The sequence below is a fragment of the Bos taurus genome, chromosome 21 (genome assembly GCF_002263795.3).
Source record: "Bos taurus isolate L1 Dominette 01449 registration number 42190680 breed Hereford chromosome 21, ARS-UCD2.0, whole genome shotgun sequence".
Lineage (NCBI taxonomy): Eukaryota > Metazoa > Chordata > Mammalia > Artiodactyla > Bovidae > Bos > Bos taurus.
Window position 1 is genome coordinate 58,501,111 of NC_037348.1, and position 25,953 is coordinate 58,527,063.

A 25,953-nucleotide genomic window follows, 5' to 3' on the forward strand; every position below is an offset into this window, starting at 1 on the left:
TACGTAACACATCATTTTAGTTAGTATCGGACACAAATGTGGCTTCAGGGAGGGAAGACCAGGCTGGGGAGACCAGTTAAGCGCCTGTCTTTATGCAGGAGCTCATTTACATACTGCTGTGGACTGATCACTAAAGTCAAGTCAGTAGAAAACGTTAGCACAGACTCATGGTCAGAAGGAGTGTGCTGTCCTTTGTGGACAAGTGTACACAAACAGAAGGAGTTGGAAAATATTCTTGTCCACACAAGCAGCTGGAGCTGCCTAGACCATCTCTGGAAATATACACCAAGACTGGAAATGTAGCTACCTACAGAGAGGGGGATGATTGGATAGCATCACGGATTCAATGGACATGAACTTGGGCAAACTCCGGGAGGTAGTGAGAGACAGGGATGCCTGGCGTGCTGCAGTCCGTGGGGGTCTCAAAGAGTCGGACACGATTCAGTGACTGAACGACCACAATAACACAGAGAGGGGACCTCGGAGGCTGGGGCAGGGGAGGAGTGACAGTCACTTTTTACTCTCTATTCTAGATCTTTAGGGGACCAGGCAGGTGGGTAACATCGTGAGGGTGGGCTCAAGTCTGGAGTCTGAGGCTTATCCTTTGGACCATGCGTATCATGAATGATCCGTCCAGAAGCAGACCAGCACTGCCTTCCTTTCTCCTGCATCTTCACTCATGGTGACATCCTTCCCGCTACAGCCAGGGAGACCAGGCTTCTCACCAAATCGGAGACAATCCAAGGAGACCCAAGGTCCTTGATAAAGAAGTGGAAAATCACTGCTGTGTCTCCTCATGTGATGGATACGCCCCACTGGAGCATCTGTCATGTGTTGCCAGCTGACCAGGAACCCTGCCTGGGAGTCTGGGGAGAGTGAGGAGGTGGACAGACAGGGATGCCTTCTGCTTCTACCTCCAGCCCTGTCTCTGGGCAATACCCGCTCCTCTCTCTAAAGCTGTCATAGATCAGCTGTCTGCTCGTCTCTCTGAAGGAGGTGCAGGTTCCACAATGCCCCTCATCTTCCTGATCCTGGGTTGCCACGTGCTCCTTCCAGTCTGTGTCCAGGACAGGCTCCAGCCCCTGGATGGGAGCACCCCGAGGCCCAGACTGGCAGGTGAGGGCTGGGTTCCTGACCAATCAGAGAGGAGCCGGGGAGAGGCCACGTCTCCCAGTGGGACTCTGTATAGGATGCACAGTGTGCAGAGAAGGAGCAAGGACCTGGCCTTCCTGCCTGCCTTAGCCCCTTCTCTGGACTCTGGTCTCCGGCCCCTGTGTGCCAGCCCCCCGGGTGTTTCAGCCCCACTCACTGGCTGTCCTCTCCCGCCAGGACTGCTGCTGCTGCACCTTCCTCATGGTATAAGCTTTACTTCTCCCCACTTGGGTGCTGACACCCTCCTGGAGAGCCCTACTCTGTCGCGGAGACCAGTGAAGTCTCTTCCAGGATAATCTCTTACACCCACTCGCACACCTTGAACTTGGAATCCATGCAGGCGGGGCTGGAAGCCGATGAGAGTGGCAAGCCTGAGTCCTGCCAGCTCTGGGGGCCGAGTCCTTTAACTGCTCCTCCAGCAGGGGGCGCCTTGGGGCACCATCTCCCGCTGCCCAGGCCAACAAGGGGGTCATACGGTGTTGGACCTGTCTGGACCGCAAGGTGACCAGCTGACACTCAAAGCTGCCCACCTCCACCCCCAGTGTTAAGTGCCAAGGTTCCCTCTAGCTGCTCTGTAGTTTGAGCTGCTGTCAGTAAGCCACTGTGGGCCACGACGTGCCAGTTCCAAGCTCTGAGCCAAGCCCATCCCCAGCACCGGGAGGAAGGGCACTGCCCATTGACCTGGTCAGGCCCCTCCCACCTCTGAGCCTCCCCATCTGTAAAACGAAAGATCAGGAAGCATCTTCTCCTAAGACTTGTGCAGTCATGAAAAGGCCTTCTTGTTGCTATTTTGCCTGACGCTGCAGACATGAGATTTTACTAAAAAAATACACCCCTGCCTGTCCATGGGCATCTGGGCGTTGGCTGTGTTTCTAATTGTCAAGTTCTCTTCCTGTAGTGACAGCCTCCTCCTTCTACCTAAAATGCTTAGAAACACGTTGCAGTCCGGGAGGGGTTGGGACAGCTTAACTTGCTCTTTGTTTACCCTGCTTCTCAAGGGGGCCTGAGGCCCCTGGATGGACTAAGGGCACAAGATCTCCTTTGGGCCACCTAGGAAGCAATTAGGGAAGTCCCAGGGGGCGCTAGTGGGTAAGAACCCACCTGCCAATGCAGGAGATGTAAGAGACACGGGTTCGATCCCTCGGTCAGGAAGATCCCCTGAAGCAGGGCATGACAACCCACTCCAGTATTTTTGCCCAGAGAATCTCATGCACAAAGGAGCCTGGCAGGCTATAGTCCATAGGGTCGCAAAGAGTCAGACACTACTGAAGCAACTTAGCATGCAGGAAGTAATTTCCCCAGCCTGAGGGGAAGAGAAGGGGAGGCAAGTATAGAGTAATAGAAACCCAGAGAAAAGCCCAAGTGGGTGCTGTGGGAGCTCCAAGGACTTAATCAACTGCGAATTGCAAGTACTGGGAGACTTCCTGGAGGGGGTGATACTTGGGCTGTGTCTTGATGGATGAGTAGGTGTTTTCCAGAAAGAAGTCGGGGTGTAACAGGTGGAGGGCATGATACCTGCAAAGGAGAAAAAGGGCAGCATGAAGACTCCAAAGTCCTGGAGTGCAGACTTTGGCTCTACTGCCCCACATGACTTCAGAGAACTAGCCCTTGGACACTGGGTGGGGGGTGGCAGAGGGAAATGAGCCCAGAAGGGACAAGAGTGCCCCCTTTTTTCTCCCCGCTCCCACCAGCCTTCAGGCTGCAGTCTAGCTCCCTCCAAGACTCCGTGTCCAAGCCTCAATTTGCTAAAGAATCTGTCAACTCAAATCCCCAAAGGAGGCGCCCTTGACTCCCTCACCTCTGATGACCCTGCTCGGTACTCTGCAAATCTCGTCTAATTGCTGGCCTGGCTTCAGTGGGATCCCCTTTAAAAACCCACCCTCTACGTGGCCCCAGTTGACTTTCCTGGTGTAGTCACTTGTTTGTGGCATCCATAAAACCAAGCGCCAAACTCAGCTCCAAAGTTGTTCACATCTGCCCTGCAATCCAGCTCTCCAAGGTGTGTGGAAATCATATTACAAACCCTCCAGCCGAGCCTGCATCCACATCCCCAACCGCCCTCTTGGTCTCCCCTCCCCCACCACTTCAGCACCTAGGCCCAGTGCCTACAGCTAGAGATCTCCCGGATTATTCAAGCTCTCCAGGCCCCAGCTGTTCTCAGTGCCTGGCCCTGCCTTGTCTGCAGAAACACCAATGAAGGCTGCGGCCTAGGCCCTCCCCTTGCTTTTTTCTGCCTCTGACCACCAGTCCTGGTGCTCCCCTGTGACTGTGCCTGGCATGCTATCCTCCTGTTTCTAGGGGAGCTGTGAGTACATTAAAGTTTCTTTCAATGGGATCGGCCTCTGTGTGGTGACTCAGTCACCTTTATGATAAATTCTAAGACCTGGGCACAACTCAGCAATCTCCTCTAACTCCCAGGCCTTAGACACTGGTCCATCGTGGTCTCCCACACTCGCGCTTCCCCTAAGAATCCGAGCTCACGTTTCTACCTGCCCTCATGACACTCCAGATCCATGTCTAAGTGACATATCAGGTTTACGGTGGCCAGACCTGAACTCTGGATTTCCTCCCACAAACTCACTCCTGCCTCTGCTTTTCTTTTCCCAGAAAATATCCTTTCTGTTCATCTGCTTGCTCGGGTCAAAGATCTAAGGGTTACCTTTGATTGCTCCCCTTTTCTTGAAAGCTCATGCATGTCTCTCTCTGGGAAATACCTACTGTCACCTTGACATTCAGGTCCCAGCTTAAATGTCTCCTCCCCAGAAAGGCCCTCCCTGACCTGTCTCATGGCCCCTGTTAATCCCCTGCTTGGGAATCAAGGCCAGAAGCTTGGGTGTGTTCAGGGTCTGTCTTTTGCACATGATGGAGCGGGCTGGGCTCTCCGAGGTGTCTGTTGTGTCCCAGCATCCCGGGGAAGCCCGGGCACAGAGCAAGTGCCTGGGAATGCCTCTGCTGGGTGTCAGGCGGAATGACCCGAGTCCTCAGGGCTGGGGACTCAGGCACCTGGAGTGTGTTCTTGGGAGGGAGGAGCAGAGAAGAAGCTTAGAGAGGATGGGGAGGAGGTCGTGGCCAAGCCAGAGAGAGAGGCAGCTGACACTCGGGCTGACCCTGGCCCAGGACCTGGAACACTGTCGACTCCAGCCATCCACTTACTGATTCACACGTGTCCAAGTCCACTCTCTTTTTTTAAAGAAAACTATTTTTGTTTTTTTTGGCTGTGCCAGTTCTTAGTTGCAGCAACTGGGATGGACTCTTAGCCACTGAGCCACCAGGGAAGTCCCCAAGTCCACGCCCCTTTACAGTCACATACATCCGAACGAGATGCGGTCATCTCAGCCTTCAAAGCCATTTGAAATCTGGTTAAAATGGGCATTTAAGGTGGCTTCCCTAGGAAGAGGTTTGGGAAGGCTGCCTGATAGGTATATGAGCCTCCAGTTTCTCATAGTAGTGGGTGATGATCCCACTCCTCCTTGATCAGGGAGAGAAAGGCCCTCCCCAAACCCTGCTGAGCCTTTGATCCTGGGCCCAGAGCCCAGGACCCTCAGCAGGCCTCCCATCCCGGGGCAGAGGAGGGGGCTCCCGGGTCAATCAGAGCCCCCCGAGAGGCCGCTTGGTCTCTGATAATGCTTCCCCAACTCATCTGAGTGAGATCTCATATGGTTCCACTCTGCCCTCCAGGAGAATGCCTTTGGGAGAAGTGGAGAAGTGCATACTTGGTGATGCATGGCCAGGCGAGGAGAGAACGCAAAGCCAAGTGAACCACAGGCTTTGGAATGTAAGCGTGCTTTTTGGGTCCTTGAAAGTGGTCCACTGAACCCAAGGAGGGTGTGGTTACGGTATGGAGGGGCTCCGTTCTCACTTCACCCCTGCCCCAGACCAGAAGGACTCTTTGGAAAAATGAAATTTGAAGCTAGCTTGTCATCTGTGAGTCTAAAATGATGGAAAAGGGGTGATGGGGCAATGCCAACATTCAAACAGTACTCTTCAGCCCAGAGTCAGGTCCTCCTGGCCGGCAGCCTCAGGGTGCAGGGGGCATGGTGCCCATAGCCACCTGGGATCCTTTCCATAGACTTTAATCTTCTAAGAGCTGTAGGATGGTCTCCTGGCTTGTCTTTCTTCCTGCTTTTATTCTAATAGGCCTTATACGAGAAACTTAAAATGACTCAGGGGAAGCTGAGGAAGGAAAAGGGAAGGGTGGGGTCAGCAGCAGGAGCCCCGCAGGGACTGTCATTAGGGACCCAGGAAATGCATCTGCAAGCAGGTCAAGGAAGGGAGGGCGCATGCTGGAGACCGTGAACTGGAGGCTCACTGGGTAGAGCCTCGTGAAAGAAGAAAACACCGGTGCTGCATTATATTGTTTAACACCAGTGTTGGTGTGGGTTTTTTTAGCATTTCCAGCCTGCTTCCATTGTTAGTCGTTGTATCCTCTTTCATTCTAAGAGGAGGCAGAGTAGGCATGAGTTGTTATTCCCATTTACAGATGGGGAGAAGTGTCCAGAATGGGGATCCTCACCCAAAGGCATGGATCTCCCCCTGTGACTTCTCTGAACCAGGGGCTCTCTTTACTTGGACAACTCCTCTGCTTCTTGGAGAACGCAAATCAGGAGAATCAGCCTCCAGAAACTGCCCTGGGGTCCCACCCTCACCCCCAGTAACGCACTGAAGTACATCCTGTCATCAGTGTTGTAACTAAGCCCCCCTCCCCTCCTGGAACGTTCCCTCCGAGAGGCAAGCGACTCCCTTGGGCCCTGCTCCATCTCCCAGGCCTGGCCTCGCCCTCCTACCAGCAAGTGCTGAGCACATGTCAGTGGGTAGAGGTTTGGGGGTGTGGGTGGAAGCAATGAACAAACATCAATGTGATCCCGAACCCCCTGCTCAGCGAAAACAAGGAGGGGCTTCCAAGTATCCCAGATCTATTCAGAAATGGAGACTAGATCTTCCTGGGGTTGGAGGTGGGAGGTGGGGGCAGGAAGGAGGTGGGCAGGGGCTCTGGAAGGTGCTGGATGGGGTGGGACGTGGAGGGCTCCCTTCAGAAGCCTGATGGCGTGGGAGCTTGGGCTGCAGGCCTGGGAGACCATGAACTTGGGAGCAGAAGGACCTAAAGTCTCCCTCACCTGCAACGCAGGAGACTCTGAACAATTCAGAGAGCGCCCACTTGTGGTCACTTGAGGCCAAAGGCAAGCACCCACAGAAGAATCCTGCATTTTCCTCTCGTAGCCAAACAACAGCGCAGAAAAAAAAAGGCTCAAAAGAGAGGGTGGGAGCACTGCTTTCGGAGTCAGGAAGCTTGACCTCGCCATGCCACGAGCTCACCTGGGTCTTTGGACGAGCCATTTCAGCTCTCAGCTTTAGTTCCCTCACCTGATTAATAAGGAGGTCAGATGAAATGAAATGATACGGGATGGATGACAGAGGATGAGATGCTTGGATGGCATCACCGACTCGATGGACATGAGTTTGAGCAAGCTGCAGGAGTTGGTGATGGACAGGCGTTCTGAACGTCCATGGGGTCACAAAGAGTCAGACACAACTGTGCAACTGAACTGAACTGGACTGATGAAATGAATGGGAAATGCTGACCACCGGCCAGCTGTGGGCTAAGCACGGGCCTGTGTTATTTGGGCTCCTCCAAGGGCGTGGCTGGTAGGCGACAGAGGAAAAACTGAGGCTCGATTGGTTGAGTGGCTTGTCTTCAGTCACCCAGCTGGAAAGTGGCAGAATTGGGCACGCCCCCCTCCCCCAACTCCCATGGGTTTCTCATGGCCTCCACGGTCCCTGCTATTGCTGTCCTATGGTTCAAGGTGTCTGCTGGAGAGAGAGAGATTCGCAGGAGCCCTTAGGGCCGTGGCAGGCAGCTAAGACGGGAAGTGAAGAGCCAGTTGGCCAGGCTTCCGGCCACAGTGCTAGCGCTAAGTTGCTTCAGTCGCGTCTGACTCTGTGCGACCCTGTGGACCATAGCCTGCTCCTCCGTCCAAGGGATTCTCCAGGCAAGAATACTGGGGTGGGTTGCCATTACCTCCTCCAGCGGATCTTCCCAACCCAGGGATCGAACCCACGTCTCTTACGCCTCCTGCATCAGCAGGCGGCTCTTTAGCACTAGCGCCGCTGGGGAAGCCCTGCTGCGGCTGCTGCGGCTGCCGCTAAGTCGCTTCCGTCGTGTCCGACTCTGCGCGACCCCAGAGACGGCAGCCCACCAGGCTCCCCCGTCCCTGGATTCTCCAGGCAAGAACACTGGAGTGGGTTGCCATTTCCTTCTCCAATGCATGAAAGTGAAAAGTGAAAGTGAAGTCGCTCAGTCGTGTCTGACTCTTAGCGACCCCATGGACTGCAGCCCGCCAGGCTCCTCCATCCATGGGATTTTCCAGGCAAGAGTACTGGAGTGGGGTGCCATTGCCTTCTCCGTGGGAAGCCCTAAGTAAGCTCATATACAAAATGCACCGTCAGGACTTCCCTGGTGGCACAGCGGCTAAGACTCAACCATCCCTGTGCAGAGGGCTCAGGTTCAATCTCTGTTCAGGGAACTAAGATCCCACATGCCATATGGTGTGGCCAAAAATTTAAAGCACTATCTGTGGGAGTTCCCTGGTTGTCTAATGGTTAGGATTCCAGGCTTTCACTGTCATGGCTCAAGTTCAGTCTCTGGGCAGGGAACTGAAATCCCACAAGCTGCATGGCATGACCAAAAAAAAAAAAACCCAAACAAAACAAAACCCAAAATGTACTGCCTTTGCGGAAGAAATTATGACCACCACTCAACTAGCCATCACGAAACTATGTTCTCTGGGCCGAGCGCTTACCCAGGAGAAGATCCAGCTGCCCCAGGGCTCCGCTCTTATCCTCTGCCCCGCGGTGGTGGAGGATTTGGGGAGTGAACCTGCGCCCCTATCTGTCTCCTTATAGATGGATGTAGCGCTCTGACCAGGGCTTACTGGTCTCAACGGAAGCTCCTGACATGGGGCGTCTCAGAGGGACTCATAGGGACCCCAGGGGAAAGGTTGAGTGGAAGTGGAGGGGGAGCTGATGGCAGGGCAGAGACCCTCCTACACTGTGCCAGGTGTCTCAGGGGGAGTTAGAAGTGCTCCAGCAGTGAGGTTTTGGATTTTTTTTTTTTCTTGTCCAGACTTTGGACATTCCCTCCAATGAGATGACCATTTCATAGGATCGAGGAAAGAAGAAAAGAAAGAGCGACTCTCTAACATCATCACCTGTGTCCTCCCGGGCACTGCTCATTAATATCTAAGTTAACCTCAACTTTAACTATTTCAAAATTAATTATTTATCTTATTGTAATAGATTTCAATTAATATTTTAACTGAATTGAATTAAAAGCAAAAATAAACTGTAACTATCTTGTAAGTTTCACCATTATATTGCAAAGCTTTTCTGTGTTAGGAGAGTATTATTCTGTCACATGTAAACACTTAAAGCATCAGCATTTCTGCACCTCCCTCCAAGTTAGAATGTGTTAAAATTTTTTTAATATGATGAGAACTTCATGACATGGAAGTGGTACAGGGCTTGCCTGAACCCAGGCTGAGTGTCCCTGGGGCCTGCATCCATTCATAACGGGACTCAGCCTCCCTGGGGAGAGACCTGGCAGAGGAAACTGAGTCAGAAGCCCAGAGGTATGGGCCAGACCAGTGTCCCGGAGTGTGGGAAACATTAATTCGCTGAGAATTTACTTCTCCAGCACCATGTGTGAAGTACAGTTCTAGGCACTGGGACAATCGAGTTAGCAGGAGTCCAAGTTCCTGCCTTCTGTGTGACTGACCTCTAGTGGCATCAGGCAGTAAAGCAGGTGCGTAAATATCCACAGGGCTTCGTGGAGGTGAGTGTGATGGGGAAGAATAAAGCAGAGAATGCAGCAGGAGGATAGGGGGGATAAAGACATACATGAGGTGAAAGGGTGGACCCTGCAAAGATCCAGGGCAGGGGTTGGCAGTTTTCTACAAAGGACCAGATGGTAAGTATTTCTGGCTTTGTACGCCCTCTGGTGTCTGTCGCAGCCACTCTTGCCCCAGAGCAGCATAGATGGATCAGGGCCTGGCTATGTCCCAGTAAAACTTTATTTATAGAACTAGGTGGCGGGAAGGGAGTTCCTGAAAGCGGGAACAGCAAATGCAAAGATGGAGTGCCTGGTGATTGAGGAAAAGCAAGGAGAACTGTGGTTCCATGAAACAAACACAGGAACACAGTACAAGGGGGTGATGTTGGCCAGAAGAGCTCGGGTCTGGCACGGGGGCGGAGGTGAGCGGGCACTGCGTTCACGATGGTAACTCTTCTTATTTATTTATCTGTTCATTTATTTGGCTGTTTGGGGTCTTAGCTGTGGCATGTGGGAACTTTCACTGCAGTGTATGGATCCTCCAGTTGTGGTGTGTGGGCTCCATGTGGGAATCTTAGTTCCCTGACCAGGGATCGAACCTCTGTCCCTTGCATTGCAAGGAGGATTCTTAACCTCTGGATCACCAAGGAAGTCCCGTGGTAACTCTTCTTACTCCCCTCCTACCTAGTCAGGACCTGTGAAGGACCCTGGGAAGGGAATGCACAAAGCAGGCTTGAAGAGCCCATTTGCTCGTTACGTAATTGTTCCTCTCCTGTAGCAAGACTTTGTTCAGAGAATCCTTTAAAGATATATTTTGGGTTGGATTTGGGTGACATACAGAACTGCAATCAGAGGTCAGGAAGCGAAAGTTAGGTGATGAAAAGGAGCCCACTGTGTAGGACCAAAGAGGAGCAGACGCTCCAGGTGGGAAGCACAGGGCTGGAGATCCAAGAGGCCAGACCAGACAAGAGGGGACAATGCCTCCCACTTCTCTGAGGGGTGCAGTGGTGTAGACGCAGACCAAGGTCAGACCCAGCTCTTCTGCTGCTCAGTACAGTGACAGTAAAGAATTCTAACTCCCCAAACCTCAGTTTCTTAACCTGTCAAATGGGAAGGATAACTCCCATCTTAGAAAGTTTCATTTATTCATTGGTTCACTGAGGATTAAATGAGACGGCAGGTATAAAACTCTCAGCACGTTGTGGTGTTCAAGGGGCGTCAGGCCCCTGCCCCACCACCTTTCTCTGGGGAAATCCCACTCCCAGGGGGCAAAGGCTCCTCTTTGATGATGAGAGTGTGTTGTTTGTGCAAAGCAGCCAAGAGGGAGAGCTGTGGCCAGGAGGGCCAAGCATTGCGGAGGCAGCTGCTATTTACACTTTGGGAGGTGACTGTTGAGTTTCCAAGATGGCTCGGAAGCCAACCAATCATTTTGCTCCATATTCTAGTTTGTTCACTGAACCACATTCAACAGGCTTTATTATGCGCCTACTGCATGCAAATGTGACCTCCCAGGTGGTGCTAGTGGTAAAGAACCCACCTGCCCGTGCAGGAGATGTAAGAGAAGTGGGTTCAATCCCTGGGTCAGGAAGATCCTCTAGAGGAGAGTATGGCAACCTACTCCAGTATTCTTGCCTGAAGAATCCCATGGACAGAGGAGCCTGGTGGGCTACAGTCCACTGGGTCTCAAAGAATCGGACATGACCGAAGCGACTTAGCACACATGCATGCAAATATACATGGAAGACAACTTACTTTCTCACCTTATCCTGCCCTACTTCCTGGGGCGACCTCCCCCCTCCACTGCACTAAAGTTCTCACTGGCTCCATTCTCCAACATTCCTAACACCCCAGTCTCAGTTTGTTGACTGAATCAGTGAACTCTGGCCTGGAGAGTGGGAGCACTTGAGTCCTTGAGGAGTCACTTCCCTTCTCTTTGCCCTGTTCCCTTAATGAAAACCCCAGAGACTCGGTTACCAGAATGTCAACCTTAGCATCCTGTGATGGGTTACCAGAATGCCAAGCTTTGCATCCTGTGATCTCAAACTGGATCCAGGGACACCTAGCTAATCCAGGCCCATGGAAGACATCACTAGCTGATTGGGGCATTCTAACTGCTAAGCCCTGAGGGGCCCTCGGAATCTTTCCAGGGGCACCCGCCAGCCATCACCAATCAAATCCGAGTTGGCAGTTGAGATTAAACGGACTTTTCATCCCGGGCTGGTGTCCTGGGTGAGGTGAAGAGACACATCAGAAAGGCGCCAGAAGGTACAATCCAAGTGATGGGGCATGCGGAGGGCGGCAGGGGCCAGAATGGGATCTCTCACGGTGAGAAGTGAAGCCCTGGTCCACTGGGGCGTCCACAGGGGCACTGAGATACTACTTCCATGTCACTCCTGTCACATCAGCCCCTCTACGGGTGAGACATGCCCAACGTGGACGTCACCTGGGCAGTTTTGGACCCAGCACAGAGGGGAAGCAAAGGAGAGGGAAGGGCATCGACTATGAGCCAGGCACCTCATTAGTCTTTTTCAAAGATGATATTTCTTACTTCCCATTATCTGCCCTGCCGGGGAACTTCATTTTAAAGATGAAGAACCTGAGGCTCAGAGCTTATTATCATAAAACTATGATAATCTGCTGGGGTTGAACTCCAGCTTCACCTCTTCTAGCTGTGATGTCTTGGGCAAGTCCCCTAGTCAGCTTGTGGCTCAGTCTTCTCATCTGCAGAGTGGGGATGATAGCAACAGCCAGCTTGTTATGAAGGAGTTGATACAGATGACATTTTTGGAACATTCTCTACAGCATAGAGTAAGAGGTCTATTTGCTAGGCTGTTAGCGTGGATGTCTTATTCTTTTTGACATCTCTGGTGCCTCATAGAATGCCTTGCACATAGTAGGTGCTCATTAAATACTTTGGAACCAAACCACTGGGCTCTGACTATCCTTAGAAGAGTCTTGCATAACTCTCCATGTCCCCATTTCACAGAGAGAAAAACTGAAGCTCGGTGTGATTAGCTGACCTGCCCAAAGTGCCAGAGCTAAGAAATGGTGGAGCCAGCCTCCGCTCCAGGTGTATCCCCCAGAGTGCTTCCCTAAGGGGCTTTACCCTTCACTTTTTCCTTAAAATGTCTCCAAGTCTCACCTGCTGCTCAGCCCCTGAATAGAGGATACATAACCATGTGACAGGAGAATGCACGAGTGGACAGTGATTCTTACCAGAAGGAATTCATTAGCCAATGAAGTCTGAAAGCTAGATCTATAAAGAAAATGAGGTGTTTGATAAGTGTGTCCCAAGCTGACTTTGATTGCAGGCAGTGGGAGGTGAAAAAATGAACATGATATAAAGCAGATTAAGAGAGTTCAAGGTGCCCGTAAGCTGGGTAGGGATTGAACACAGGTTTTACCTTATTTGTTTAGTGGAGGCTGCTGAAAGGTGCAGAGCCGCTGCAGGGGTCAGCAGGAGAGGGTGTTGTGATCTGTTAGTGATGTCTGCATGGGGACAGAAGTGACCAACGGGGATGGAAGTGAACAATGGGCGTCCAACGACCATCTGTAAAGGAAATGATAAAAGGCTGGTTCTTTGGCTGGGATCTGGCCCCAAGCCTCGTGGCAAAGGGTCCTGAGCCTTTCCTCTATCTCCTGATGCTCATTCAGTGACCGGGGTGTTTTGTAAATGGCCAGCCTTCAGAACAGCCGGGGACACTGACTCTAGAGAAACTGAGCACAGGCAAAGAGCAGAGCCCTCCTTGGTGAGACGGACACGTGTCTGTCTTCTTCCTAACCTCATCTGCAAGTTTGCTTTAGTGTCCAGTCACTCAGTCGTGTCCGACTCCGCAACCCCATGGACTGCAGCACATCAGGCTTCCCTGTCTATTACCAACTCCCAGAGCTGGCTCAAACTCATGTCCATTGATTGAGTCGGTGATGCCATCCAACCAGCTCATCCTCTGTCATCCCCTTCTTCTCCTGCCTTCAATCTTTCCCAGCATCAGGGTCTTTTCCAATGAGTTAGTTCTCATCAGGTGGCCAAGATACTGGAGTTTCAGCTTCCGCATCAATCCTTCCAATGAATATTCAGGACTGATTTCCTTTAGGATGGACTGGTTGGATCTCCTTGCAGTTCAAGGGACTCTCAGGAGTCTTCTCCAACACCACAGTTCAAAAGCATCAGTTCTTTGGCACTCAGCTTTCTTTATGGTCCAACTCTCACATCCATATATGACTACCGGAAAAACCATAGTTTTGACTAGATTGACCTTTGTTGGCTGAGCAATGTCTCTGCTTTTTAATAAGCTGTCTAGGTTGGTCATAGCTTTTCTTCTAAGGAGCAAGCGTCTTTTAATTTCATGGCTACAGTCACCATCTGCAGTGATTTTGGAGCCCCCAAAATTAAAGTCCCTTGTTGTTTCCATTGTTTCTCCATCTATTTGCCATGAAGTGATGGGACCGGATGCCATGATCTTAGTTTTCTGAATGTTGAGTTTTAGGCCTGCTTATTCACTCTCACTTTCCTCAAGAGGCTCTTCAGTTCTTTGCTTTCTGCCATAAGGGTGGTGCCTTAGTGTACTAAGTGACTTCTAGTGTTGGAACTATAATGAGGCTTTGGACCTGGACATGTTTCCAGGCTCTCTGAGAATCTTCACCTGCCTAATTTATCTGTCCTGGAAGGAGTCTCAGAGAGCACCCAGGCACTGAATTTCCAGCCTGGCTGCACATTAGAATCACCTGGTTCAAAAAAAGAAAACAGGGTCTGACTCACCTCCCTCATCCCACCCAATAAAAGATTCTGAATTTGTTGGTCTGGGGAAGGGCCTGGCATCAGATAGAGAAGCACTGATCTGAGACAACAGTAAAATGATGGTAATGTGTTGAAAATAACAAGTTATGTGTGTACACTGAAATATGTAGGGCAACCACTAAAAAAGAAAAAAACTATATAAAGAGATATATTTAAAAAAAACAGAAAACAAATGACCAAATGTCAGATTTAATCCCTAACATTTCATCAGTTAATGTAACTTAAATGGTATAAAAATTGGAAGAGATTGGCAGAGTTGATTAATAAAATTATCCAATCACATATTGTCCCACAAGAGACTCACTTCAAATATAACTGTAATAGGCAGGTTGAAGGTAGAAAGATGAATAAAGATATATTATGCAAGCATTAATTTTAAAAAAATCAGGAGTGGCTATATTAATACCAGGTAAAGGCGATAGCACCCCCCTCCAGTACTCTTGCCTGGAGAATCCCATGGACGGCGGAGCCTGGTGGGCTGCAGTCCATGGGGTCGCTAAGAGTCACATATGACTGAGCGACTTCATTTTCACTTTTCACTTTCACGCATTGGAGAAGGAAATGGCAACCCACTCCGGTGTTCTTGCCTAGAGAATCCCAAGGACGGGGTAGCCTGGTGGGCTGCCGTCTATGGGGTCTCACAGAGTCGGACACAACTGAAGCGACTTAGCAGCTTAGCCGCAAAGTAGATGTTAGAGCAAAGAGAACTACCAGGGATAAAGAGAAGCATTATGTAATACTTAAAGTGTCAATCAACCAAGAAACAAAACATAGCCATCCTAAATGTTTGTGCATCAAAAAACAGAGCTGCAAAGTATATGAAGTAAAACCCATAAGGCTGAAAGGAAAAGAAGACAAGTCCACAATTATAGTTGAACACTTAGACAACCCTCTTTCAGCAACTGATAGAACTACTAAACAGAAAACCAACAGAGATATAAAAGAACTGAACGGCATCATCAGCCAGCAAGTTCTCATTGACATATAACACTCCAGCCAGCAGGAACAGAATATACATTCTTTTCAGGTGTTTGTGGAATATTTGCTAGGATAGACCATATCCTGGCTCATTAAATAAACTTCAACAAATTTAAAAGAATTTAAATTACACTGTGTATGTTCTCTGACCCTAATGAAATCAAATTAGAATCAATAGCAGAAAGATCTCCTCAAATCTCTAGGTGCTAGAAATTAAAACAACATACTTCACGAGTATATGGGCGAGAGAGACAGATTTATTATGAGGCACTGACTCATGCAATTATAGAGGCTAAGAGATCCTATGATCTCTTAGTTTGCCAAATGCAAGCTAGAGACCCAGCAAAGCTGGTAGTGTACTTCCAGTCTGAGTACAAAGGTCTGAGAACCAGGCGAGCTGAATATGTAAGTCCCGGTTCAGTTCAATGGCAGGAGAAGACTGATGTCCCTGCTCAAGCAGGGAACCGGGAAAGAAATAAATCCTCCCTCCTTTGCTTTTTGTTTTATTCAGGTCCTCAACAGATTGGGTGGTGCCACCCACACTGGGAAGGGCAATGCCTTCTTCTCAGTCCAGTATTTCAAATTCTCATCTCTTCCAGAAACACCCTGACAGTCACACCCTGAACTCATGACTAACCATTCATCTGGGCACCTTGTAATCGAGTCAAGCTGACACATAAAATTAACCATCACAGGGTCAAAGAGGATGTATCAAGGGAAATACAAAAATGCACTGAACTGATTGAAAATGAAAATAAAACATGTCAAAATATGTGAGACACAGCTAAAGCAGCACTGAGAGGAAATTTTATAGTGCTAACTTTTTACATTAGAAAAGCAAATCTCTATAATCTAAGTTTAGGAAACTAGAAAAAGAGAAACAAAACAAATCCGAAGAAGAAGGAAGAAAGTTAAAAAAGAATAGAAATCAATGAAACTGAAAACAGAAAACAATAGAGGAAATCAATAAAATGCTTGTTCTTTGAAAGATCAATAAGATTGTTTAGCAAGGCTGACAAAAACAGACACAAATGACTAGCATCAAGGATGAAATGGGATTGTACTGCAGATCCAGCAGATATCAAAAGGATAATAAGAGAATAACATGAACTGCGCACATAAATTCAATAACCTAGAGGAGATGGATCCATTCTTGAAAGACTACCACCTACCAAAGCTCATCCAACAGGAAGGAGATAATCTGAGTAACTCTATAAATATTAAAGAAATTGAATCCATAGTTAAAAATCTCCCTCAAAATAAATCCCCAGGCCCGGATATTCTCATGGGAGAATCTTACCGAACATTTAATGAGTTAGCATCAATTTTACACCCTTCTAGGGGAAAAAAATGCAAAGGAAACACTTCCCAATTCATTTTATGAGGCCAGTGTTATCATGAAGCCAAAACTAGGAAAAACAATTACAAAAAAACAAGCCTATAGACTAATACATTCAATAAACATAGAGAAGAGCAAAGAAAAAAAATCTGCAACAAAATATTAGCATATTATATTCAACTTATATGAAAAGAATTATACACCCTAAGTGAATAGGATATTTTCCCCAGGAATGCAAGGCTGGTTCAGTATTTAAATATCAATCAGTATGATCCACCATATCAATAGGCTAAACAAGAAAAACAACATGATCATATAAACTGATGGAAAAAAATCACTTGACAATATTCAACACACATTTGTGATTTATTAAAAAAAAAACACACGAATGTCTGTATATTAGGAATAAAAGAAAACTTTCTCAATTAGATGAAGAGCATCTACAAAAATCCTATAGCTAACATCAGACTGAATGCATTCCCCCTGACACTTAGGACAAGGCACACATGTCTGTGCTCACCTCATCCAGCATAAAATTCTTTCCTGAACCCTGATCTTTCTGAGACCCCACATGAATGAAAATTCAATGCCCTATCCTCTCTTCCTTGAAAGTTGTGTTATCAGACTTATCAGCTCATTCATATCACTTTCAAGAAAACACTGGGGAATGCAAGGGAGTACATCTAACTTTATTATGCTAACTCTGTTCTAATTTATGTTAAGAAAAAGCACATTTGCTAAGTTTGGAACCTTTGAAAATAACACTGACTTGTGACACACCAGCCCCTCACCAATGTCTGTGTGTGCAAAAATGGAGGCTGAGAACTACTTATATAATCCAGCCATGAAACTGAGGCCCAGAGAAGGTGAGTGGCTGGTCCAAGATCACACAGCCAGCTATAGGCAGAGTTCAGAGATCTTGTCTCCAAAGCCAGTGGTGAAATTGCTTCCAATATAGGACTTAATCACACTGACATTTGTCCCTGTCACTGCAGCCAGGGACACAGGGACTGTCTGAGCTGGGCTGTGGCTTCTCCTGGGTCGTCATGAGGTCTCCAGTCGCTCTGAGGGCCCAGCCATGCCGATGAACAGCCTCAGTTGTGAGGCAAGGTTCGCCAAGACGGGAAGCCCGCGGCTCAGCAGCCCAATTTCAACCCCACACCTCCCATTCCAAGGAAGCAGGAAGCCTGTCTGCTCTGATTACAGTTGACAGCAAGCCTCAGGCTGGTCTTTGATAGAAATACTCCCATTATATAAAGAGGTTACATAAATCATCTTGTGATGTCTGCGTCACACCACCACAGAGGTGCTGGTTGCACCACTGTGCCCTCGCCCTCCATGTGGCCTTTGTATGTTTCCTGAGCTGGGGTGATTGGCAGTACAGCTGATGTCAGATTGTAATCTATAGACCCTTGTTTCAACATTCCCTGTCATCAAAACAACTTCCTTGTTCTGATCTACTGTTTGCAATATAAATAGGAAGCATGCATTTGTGTGTGCAAAAATCAATCTGTGTTCACTGCACACCACTGCCACTATTTTACATATTGGGCTCCCACACAATACTTTTTAACGGGCTTCTCTGCATAAAAGCACTTTGAAAGCCCACTGCCCCCAGATCACCTCCCTAGGTTCCCTCTGGCTTGGCTGGCACAAGACATGGCCAAATGCCTCCTTTAGTTTTCAGTTTCGGGTTGCACCTGGGTCAGCTAACTCCAGAAGAGGGCCATGTCAGATGACATCTAGAGATTCTGTAAGGGTGGCCCCTAGTAGTTTAAGAAACAGAGGAAAGTTAGGGAGTTGTTCATTTCACTGGCGGATGGGCAGAAAATGGGTGCTTAATCATCAAGACAAAGTTGACCTGTTCTGTAGTAAGTTGCCTCGGGAACAAAGGAGCAAGCCAAGCGAGCCCACTCTGGCCTCTCTGGTCCCTGGCACATGGTGGGTGCTGAATGGAGTCGCTCGTGATGAACAGTGTGGATAAATTTGAGGCGGGGTTAACACAACTGGAATGTCAGAGATCCATGGCACTGACAGCAGATGGTTGGGACGGGACCCTCAAGTCCAAGTCAGCACCGTTGGCTTGCCTTCAACAGAGCTTTCTAGAGCCCCTGCTGTGGTGTAGGGGTCGCAATTGTGAAACAGTGCCTCCTGTTTGAAGACACATGGAGCACACAATGGGTCATCAAGTGCAAGCATGGCAGACACAAGGGTCTGTCATGAAGGCCTGCACTTTGCCAAGGCCATTCTAGGCACTGGAGATACAGAAATGAGCCAGCGGACAAGCTCCCTGCTTTCATGGAGCTCACACAGGTGGCGCTGGATGGGTGGGGTGTATAAATAATAATACTAGACAGGAAGCAGTTGCTTCTAGTCCACAAGGTAAGTTCTATGTAATGGGATGTCCAAAGTACTTAATTCATGAAACATTTAGTGAGAAGCTACTTTCTTGGGCTCCAAAATCACTGCGGACAGTGATTGCAGCCACAAAGTTAAGACGCTTGCTCCTTGAAAGAAAAGCTATGACCAACCTAGACAGCATATTAAAAAACAGAGACATCACTTTGCCGACAGAGGTCCATATAGTCAAAGCTATGGTTTTTCCAGTAGTCATGTACAGATGTGAGAGTTGAACCATGAAGAAGGCTGAGTGCCAAAGAATTGATGTTTTTGAATTGTGCTGGAGAAGACTCTTGAGAGTCCCTTGGACTGCAAGGATGTCAAAATAGTCAACTCTAAAGGAAATCAACCCTCTATATTCATTGGAAGAACTGATGCTGAAGCTGAAGCTCCAATACTTTGGCCACTTGATGTGGAGAGCTGACTCACTGGAAAAGATCCTAATGCTGGGAATGATTGAGGGCAAGAAGAGAAGGGGCTGACAGAGGATAAGATGGTTGGATGGTATCACTGACTTAATGCACATGAGTTTGAGCAAGCAAGGAGGCAGTGAAGGTCAGGGAAGCCTGGCGTGCTCCAGTCCATGGGGTCTCAAACAGTCAGACATGACTTAGCAACTGAACAGCAACAACCCTCTGTGCCAGCCTTCGGTGTTAAACCAAGGAGGTTAGACTTCATCTTCGAATCTGTAAATGGAGGATGAGAGCATGTATAATGCTGGCACGTTGGTGAAAGATTTCCTGGATGTTTGAGCTGGGCCCGGAAGAGTGCTGAGAGGACAGGGTTGCCTGCATTGGGCCCAAGAAGCAGAAGTCCAAAGCTTGTCTTTGTGCCACCCACTGTAAACGGGAAAACAACTGCTTCCCTGCACAGACCCAGGACCGCACTGAGAGAATGACTGTGGGAATTCTCTCCAGAGCGAGGCATGATTATTTTCAGTGATGTCTTTCCACCTGTGTATACAGGCCATCAGAAAATCATGGAGAAGGCTTCCTCAGCAGTCCCAGAGGTGTGGCCTGAGGCCTGGGGTGGGGCTGGGTCTGTGCAGGGTGGTGGTTCAGGGTCTCAGGCCACAGTTCAAGCCACAGTTGCCACCCCTCCCCTCGCCTGATCGCCCATCGCTGTAGCTCCCATGTTCCTGAGTCAGAAGTTGAGAGTCACGTCCTGACGAAGGACAGAAGAGCTGAAGCTAGAACTTGACACAGAAAACCCGGTCTGAGAGGCTGTCCAACCCAACAGCTCAGGGGAGCGTCATGGCCTGGCGGGACTGACATGGGCTTTGTATACAGACAGTCCCGGCTTCAGGTTCAAGTTCTACCAGTTAGTAGCTCTGGGCACTTGGGAACCTAGCTGCCTCTTGTGCTACCCTTCTGGGCTGGCCACACCCACACCTCGGAGCGGTCCCAGGGCCGCGTGAGCTGGTCCAAGTGCGTGCGTCTCAGTGGGGACCAGGTGCTCTGCAAGTCTCCATAAATCACCCTGTTTTTCTCTCCCTCCCTTCCTTGCTCGCCTCTCTCCTTTATTTGGTGGAAGGACAGCCCCTATTAAGAGCTCTGGAGATTTTTAAAGACGCAGACTGGAGTCCCACGAAGCTCAGGGACCTGTTGGGGATGGGAGTCCATCATTGGTGGATGGGGATGACGTCACGGGCAGGCGGCGTCAGGTGGGCTGAAGGGACTGCAGGCGCGCTGGCCTCTCGGAGGAAGCTGAGATCTGAGCGGAGTGTGCAGAGAGCATCCCCACGCTCTTAGAGGAGGGAAGGCCTTCCAGACAGAGAGGCTGGCAGGAGCAGACACAGAGGGTCTGGAGGCCAGGCGGGTCTGGGGCTGGGGTAATTTGAGGTCAATCTCCCAGCAGAGAATGATGGAGAAGGTGGCTCCTGGGCCGGCTATGGGTTGTGGAAGGGCTGGAATTCATACGAGCCTGGGTGCCCCCAGCAGCAGGCAGTGTGGAGCCATGGTGAGAGCTGCTCCAGAGCCTAACCGGGTGACCTCGGGCAGCAGAGTGCTTTCTCCAGCCGTGTGGGCAGGGCACGTTGGAGCAGAAAGGATGTCTCCTGCTTCTACCAGTCAGGGTGGGCTGGACGGAGCTGCAGAAGTGAAAAACCCCTACATCTCAGGGGGTGAAATGACAGTGGTTTAGCCCTCAGGCAGGCAGAGGCTGCTGCAGATAGGGGCCCACAGTCGGGGTGCTGCAGCCCAGGGTCAAGCCTTCATCTCAGCAGCAGGGGAAGAGGGCCTAAACCATCTCCTCCAAACCCCTCATTCAGCCTGTGGGGACCCTCAGGCCAGAGCGGGGTTGACTTGGAGCCCCCGTGCTGCCTGCAGGCACCTGGCACTGGCAGTGGCTGCCCACTGGCCAGAAGGAAGGGGTGGGAGCGTCACTGGTGGGTGAGTCCTGCCCTGCCGGGGCTCCCAGGCTGGGGGTGGGGAGGGGGCTTTGGAGAGTACCCCTGGTACTTTAGTTCGTGATGTCAAGGTGTGGGCTGGTGTCGGCTGGCTAGGGGGCAGGATGAGAAGGTGGCAGAGGAGAGGGGGAAGGAGACGGAGAGGAGGAGAGGAAAGAAGAGGCAGAGGGTGGCGTGCCGGGGGCCCACCCAGCTGGCTGGCACGGAGGCCTCGCCCATCCGGATTTCCCAGGCAGTCTCCCTCAGCCTGCAGCCTCACCTTCCCTCGGGCCAGTCAGTGGGCAGGGCCAGCGGCCGGCCCCGGGTTCCCTTGCTTGCTCGGAGCGGCCCTGCTTGCGGCCCCGCCGGCGTTGGCACGGTGACAGTAGCCAAGTGTGCAAACTTGTGCCATTGTCCCCAGGCCAAGGGGAGCCGTGGAGACTGGCTAATATGACACAGGAAAATGTTTGCTGATGGCAATTCTATGGGCTTTGTCCACCTCTTTCTCCATCATGACGACTCGATTTAAGTCCCTAACTGTTTGACTACAAATGCTAGGGGACCGTGCAACGCCAACCTTTTGTCCGGCCTCACTGAATGGGCAATTCAGGCTTTGTGCAGCTCAATTGAGGAAGCAAACATAAAGACAAGATTCCTGAGAGCTCCGGCCCCCTTCCCATGGATATCCCAGCACCTCGTTAGAGGGCCCTTCCCTGGCCACCTTTCCAACATCAGCGTGCTGCCCGCCCTCGCAGGCCCGCCAGTGCCCATGCCTTGGGAAGGGGGTGGGGAGGGAGAGAAAGAGAGAGAGAGAGAGACAGTGCGAGTGAGCCACTCAACACTCAAGGACAGCGGGGAAAGCAGCCCGCCCTGGCTTACCCCGTCCGATTGTCTGTCTGCACTGGAGCATGGCCGCTGCGGGCCCGGAGTCTTGGGGGGAGGTTTGCAAGCCCATCTCTTCTGGGTCCAGCCCCTCCTCAATCTTGGACTTTTTAAATACACACACACACACACACACACATACGCGCACGCACACAACACACCCCGCCCCCTCGAGAAACCAGGGAACTGAGGTCAAGGGGAGGAGGGGCGTGGAGGCCGAGAAGGGAGAGTGGGCTGAAGGGTAGAAATTTACCGGGAAATGATTGCATTTGGAAGCTGTCTTTTTTGTGATGGTCCCCATGGTGACAATTTGTGACGGCAAAGAATGTGGGAACGGGGCCGCCGCCTGCTTGGGATGCTTTGTATCTGGAGAGGCGCTCCTGATTGGCCTGAGGGCCCCCCAGCTCCGGGGACCCGTCGTCCTCCATTCAGCCCACTCGAGGGCGGCACAACTGCCTCCAGCCGGACCACGGAGCTCGCCGGCCGCGCCAAGCCTGGCCCAGGTCTGCAGCACGGGGGAAACCTCTGCCGGGCCACCTTGGCGGGGGCCCGGGCCCCCGCACTTTCGGTCAGTGTGGAGGCCCTGGCGGCTCAGGCCCCACTAGGTGGGGGGCGTGGGGCTGGCCGGGGCCTGGGGGAGGGGCAGGGGGCTGCGGGGTGGTGGCCGAGGAGGCATGAAATTGCTGCAGATGCTTCTACGGGGGAGCCCCTGCTGCCCACAGCCTGCGATCAGCCCGCCAGGCAGGCCTCGGCTTGAGTGCCAGACAGGGGTCCTGCCTGTCCTGCGTGAGACCTGTGGGTGGAGCGTGGGGACCAAAGGGGGGGGGGGCGGCTGCTAGCAGGACTTGGGGGCGGGGGTGGGAGGAGGAGGGCACCGCCAGGCAACCAAGGGGCTTGGCCTTGCCTTAAAGTAGAGTGGCTGCCTAGGCTCAGAAAATGAAAACCTTGCTGGCAAGTCGTGCCCTGCGGGCAGCGTGGTGTGTGGGGAGACACACACGTTGCTGGTGGGCTCCCACCCCAGCAGTGCCATTTGGTAGGGCCAAGTGGCCTTGGGCAAGTTGCCTGACCTGTCTCAGCCTCACCTGCATGTGCGGAGCCTGTTGAAGATGAAATGGGTTTCTTCCCGTTGCATCCCAGAGGCTCTGGGAGATGCTTAGCAGCCTGAATGGGTATCCCATGACCCAGGGATTCTGTCTAGGCCTGAGGGGGGCTGAGGTGGGGACCACTGCTGTCTGCAGCCATGTAGCCTTTGGGGAGGGTGGACTGTGGATGCTCGGAGAGACACCAACGGCTGTTGTGTCCCTCGCCAGGTTGGCTCTGTGCTCTTCCCTGGAGCTGCCAGCTGCCTGGAGAACCCAGCCTCTTCATGGAAAGCCCGGTGCAGCGGCGCTCTGGTGATGGCATCCGACAGTGACGTGAAGATGCTGCTAAACTTCGTGAACCTGGCGTCCAGCGACATCAAGGCGGCCCTGGACAAGTCCGCGCCCTGCCGCCGCTCGGTGGACCACCGCAAGTACCTGCAGAAGCAGCTCAAACGCTTCTCCCAGAAGTATTCCCGGCTCCCGCGGGGCCTCCCCGGCAGAGGGGCTGAGCCTCACCTGAAAAGGGGGCCCGAGGACCGGCCCGGGAGGCCGCTGCCCCTCGAATCTGGCCACGGTTCCAGCCCTGGCGGGGGTGGGGGCTGCAAGGAGAAGGCATTGGGGAACCTGGACCGGGAGGAAAGCCTCTCTAAGGAGCGGACCCTCCATGGGCCAGATCCAGGAGCTGCCAGGCCTGGCCAGGTGCCCATGAGGAAAAGACAGCTGCCTGCTTCCTTCTGGGAAGAGCCACGGCCCACCCACAGCTACCCCGTGGGGCTGGAGGGGGGACTGGGACCCCGGGAGGGACCTCCCTACGAGGGTAAGAAACACTGTAAAGGCTTGGAGCCCCTGGGGCCCGAGACCACCCCAGTGCCCACCTCCCCCAGGGCACCAGCTGAAAAGGAGCCACTCAAGATGCCTGGGGTCTCCCTGGTGGGCCGCGTCAGTGCCTGGAGCTGCTGCCCCTTCCAGTACCATGGACAGCCCGTCTACCCAAGCCCTCCAGGTGCCCTGCCCCAGAGCCCGATGCCTAGCCTGGGCCTCTGGCGGAAAAGCGCAGCTTCCCCCGGCGAGCTGGCCCACTTCTGCAAGGATGCGGAGGGCCCGGGGCAGAAAGTGTACAGACCTGTGGTTCTGAAACCCATCCCCACCAAGCCGGCTGTGCCCCCACCCATCTTCAATGTCTTCGGCTACCTCTAGCCAGGTGGGGAGGGCCTTGGCTCCCTCTTCTGGCCTGCAGGGTATCGGGGACCCCCAGGAGCGAGCTCTTCTGGTGAGGAGTGGGCTGGGAGAGAACCATCCCTTTGCATTGGGGGGAGGAGGGCAGGGCAGGATGGGGCAGGGGCTTCTTCTCGGGCAGCAGTCCAGCCAGTCCGCACAGCCTCCGGAGGCCAGCCCCTCCGCAAGCAGGCCAGAGCCCTACAGATCACCTGTGTGCCTGTGCAGACCTCAGGTGGCGGGGCCTTTGCCCTGGCCCTCCGGCCACCCCAGAAGCCAGCGTTACACCACCTGTTCACCTGCCACCCACTGTGTAAGCCAGTCTCAGTCTTGTTCTTCTTGTTCTTTGTAAATACTATAAGAAGGTTAAGAGAATAAAGGCATTTCTTTTGCAGTTTTCACATTCTCGGGTTCATGAAGTTGATTAGTCCCCCGGCCTAGGAAATGCTGGCTATGCCCAGGTGGAGGGCTGCTTACAGAGGCTGGCAGGGGCGGGGGGTGGTGCCCAGAGTGGCCCAGAGGCCTCCGTGATGCCTGAAATGGGCCTGGGAGCCTGATAGCTCAACCTGAAGGAGGGTGGAGAGGATTCCTGGGAAAGGAATGCTCTGGTTCCCAATCTCAGCAAATAGAGGCCAGGGGAGGCCTGGAGCCCCAGAGGGCCCAAACTGCTCTGGAGAATAGGAGCTGGTACTGGGGTGTATGTGTGGGGGGTGGGGGATGAATCTGTCCTCCTGGTTCTGCCATGGGATGTAGGGCTGGACCCTTCCTCTCTAGGCCTCCCTGCCCCACCTGTGGGATGAGGGGTGAGATGAGAACAGGACCCTCGGTGGCACCTCCCACCCCATCACAGCCTCAGAGCAGAGGCTGGGCCAAGGCAGTCATGTCCGACCCTGGTCAGAGGGGAATGTCAGGCCGAACAGGAACGGGGCCTCTTGTGGACAAAATAACTGGTTGTCTGACCGAGTTGTTTCAAAGTCATCACCATCACTGTCGTCACCGTCAACATCACCTCTAGCTAATTCAGATTCCTAGGTCTCCTGCCGCTGGCTCTCTTCCCGGGCCTGATGCAGCCCTTGGCACACACTAGGCGCCCGTCAATGGAAAGATGAGGGCCTCTGCCAGCGACCATGCACACGGAGGGGCACTGCTCGTGGGCAGCGGCCCTCGGTTGGCCCCGACAGCACCCAAACCAGCCAAGCCACTGGAGGCCTCCACCATCCTGCAGTGGGTGGCGTGGCTCCATGGCTGAGAGTGTGGGGGCTGCCACAGAGGCTGAGCGTCTCATTTCCTCAAAGCACAGTTCTCACGACTGGGACAGGGGCAGGGGGCCAGCCTGGTGGGGGACTCCACACCCACATCGACAGCAGAATGTTGAACAGGTTACTCCCCATTCTGCGCCTCCGTTTCCTCCTCTGTAAAGTAGCACATGCGTGCTGGGTCTCTCAGTCCTGTCCGACTCTGGAGCGGGTTACCGTTTCCTTCTCCAGGGCATCTTCCCAACCCAGGGGTTGAACTTGTACCTCTTATGTCTCCTGCATTGGCAGGTGGGTTCTTTACCACTAGTACCACCTGGGAAGCCCCTCCGTAAAGGAGGGACCAGATCAAAGATAGCAATCAGATGCACCCACCACTTCTGCATCCAACGTGAGCCTCATAACTGGTCACAGACGCTCCCCTTTCAGGTCCAGATATGGCCTCAGAATCCTTCCTAACACAGGACTCAGAATTAGTGATTGCTAAGGGCCTGCAGGTTCCCCCTGAAGTGAGGCATCCCCAGGGATGGGGCAGCTTGCTCGCTGGGAAAGTTGGTAGGTTTCTGGTGTTTTATGTCCGATGGTCTCAGAGGATGGCAAAGCCGCAAGGCCATGTGACACAGGCAGGGTTGTTTTGCATGAT

General features: G+C 52.0%; 1 protein-coding gene and 1 long non-coding RNA gene across 4 annotated transcripts; one reads left to right on the forward strand and one right to left on the reverse strand.

Annotated features, from left to right (window-relative positions):
- Window positions 1-493: 493 nt before the first annotated feature.
- Window positions 494-21,849, reverse strand: LOC104975434 (uncharacterized). The gene is made up of 3 exons (XR_814238.4): window positions 21,758-21,849; window positions 12,382-12,527; window positions 494-2,667 (listed from the first exon to the last, which is right to left on the reverse strand). It is a non-coding gene; the product is annotated as an uncharacterized lncRNA (long non-coding RNA).
- On the forward strand, window positions 11,161-24,456 carry FAM181A (family with sequence similarity 181 member A). 3 transcript variants are annotated; one of them, XM_024982117.2, is made up of 2 exons: window positions 11,161-11,242; window positions 23,071-24,456. In XM_024982117.2, the coding sequence occupies exon 2, from the start codon at window positions 23,158-23,160 to the stop codon at window positions 24,037-24,039; it is 882 nt and encodes a 293-aa protein (XP_024837885.1). In that variant the 5' UTR covers window positions 11,161-11,242; window positions 23,071-23,157; the 3' UTR covers window positions 24,040-24,456. The 3 variants fall into 3 exon arrangements, with proteins under 3 accessions (XP_024837885.1, XP_010815609.1, XP_010815610.1); XM_010817307.4 differs by lacking the exon at window positions 11,161-11,242 and adding an exon at window positions 12,518-22,328; XM_010817308.3 differs by lacking the exon at window positions 11,161-11,242 and adding an exon at window positions 12,518-22,263.
- The last annotated feature ends 1,497 nt before the right edge of the window (window positions 24,457-25,953 follow it).

Excerpts from the sequence above, each read along its gene's own strand:
- FAM181A (XM_010817307.4), top strand. The coding sequence starts at position 22,086 with ATGTGGGAACGGGGCCGCCGCCTGCTTGGGATGCTTTGTATCTGGAGA. Across the intron at positions 22,329-23,070 it reads CCCGGGCCCCCGCACTTTCG|GTTGGCTCTGTGCTCTTCCC; the intron begins GTCAGTGTGGAG and ends GTCCCTCGCCAG.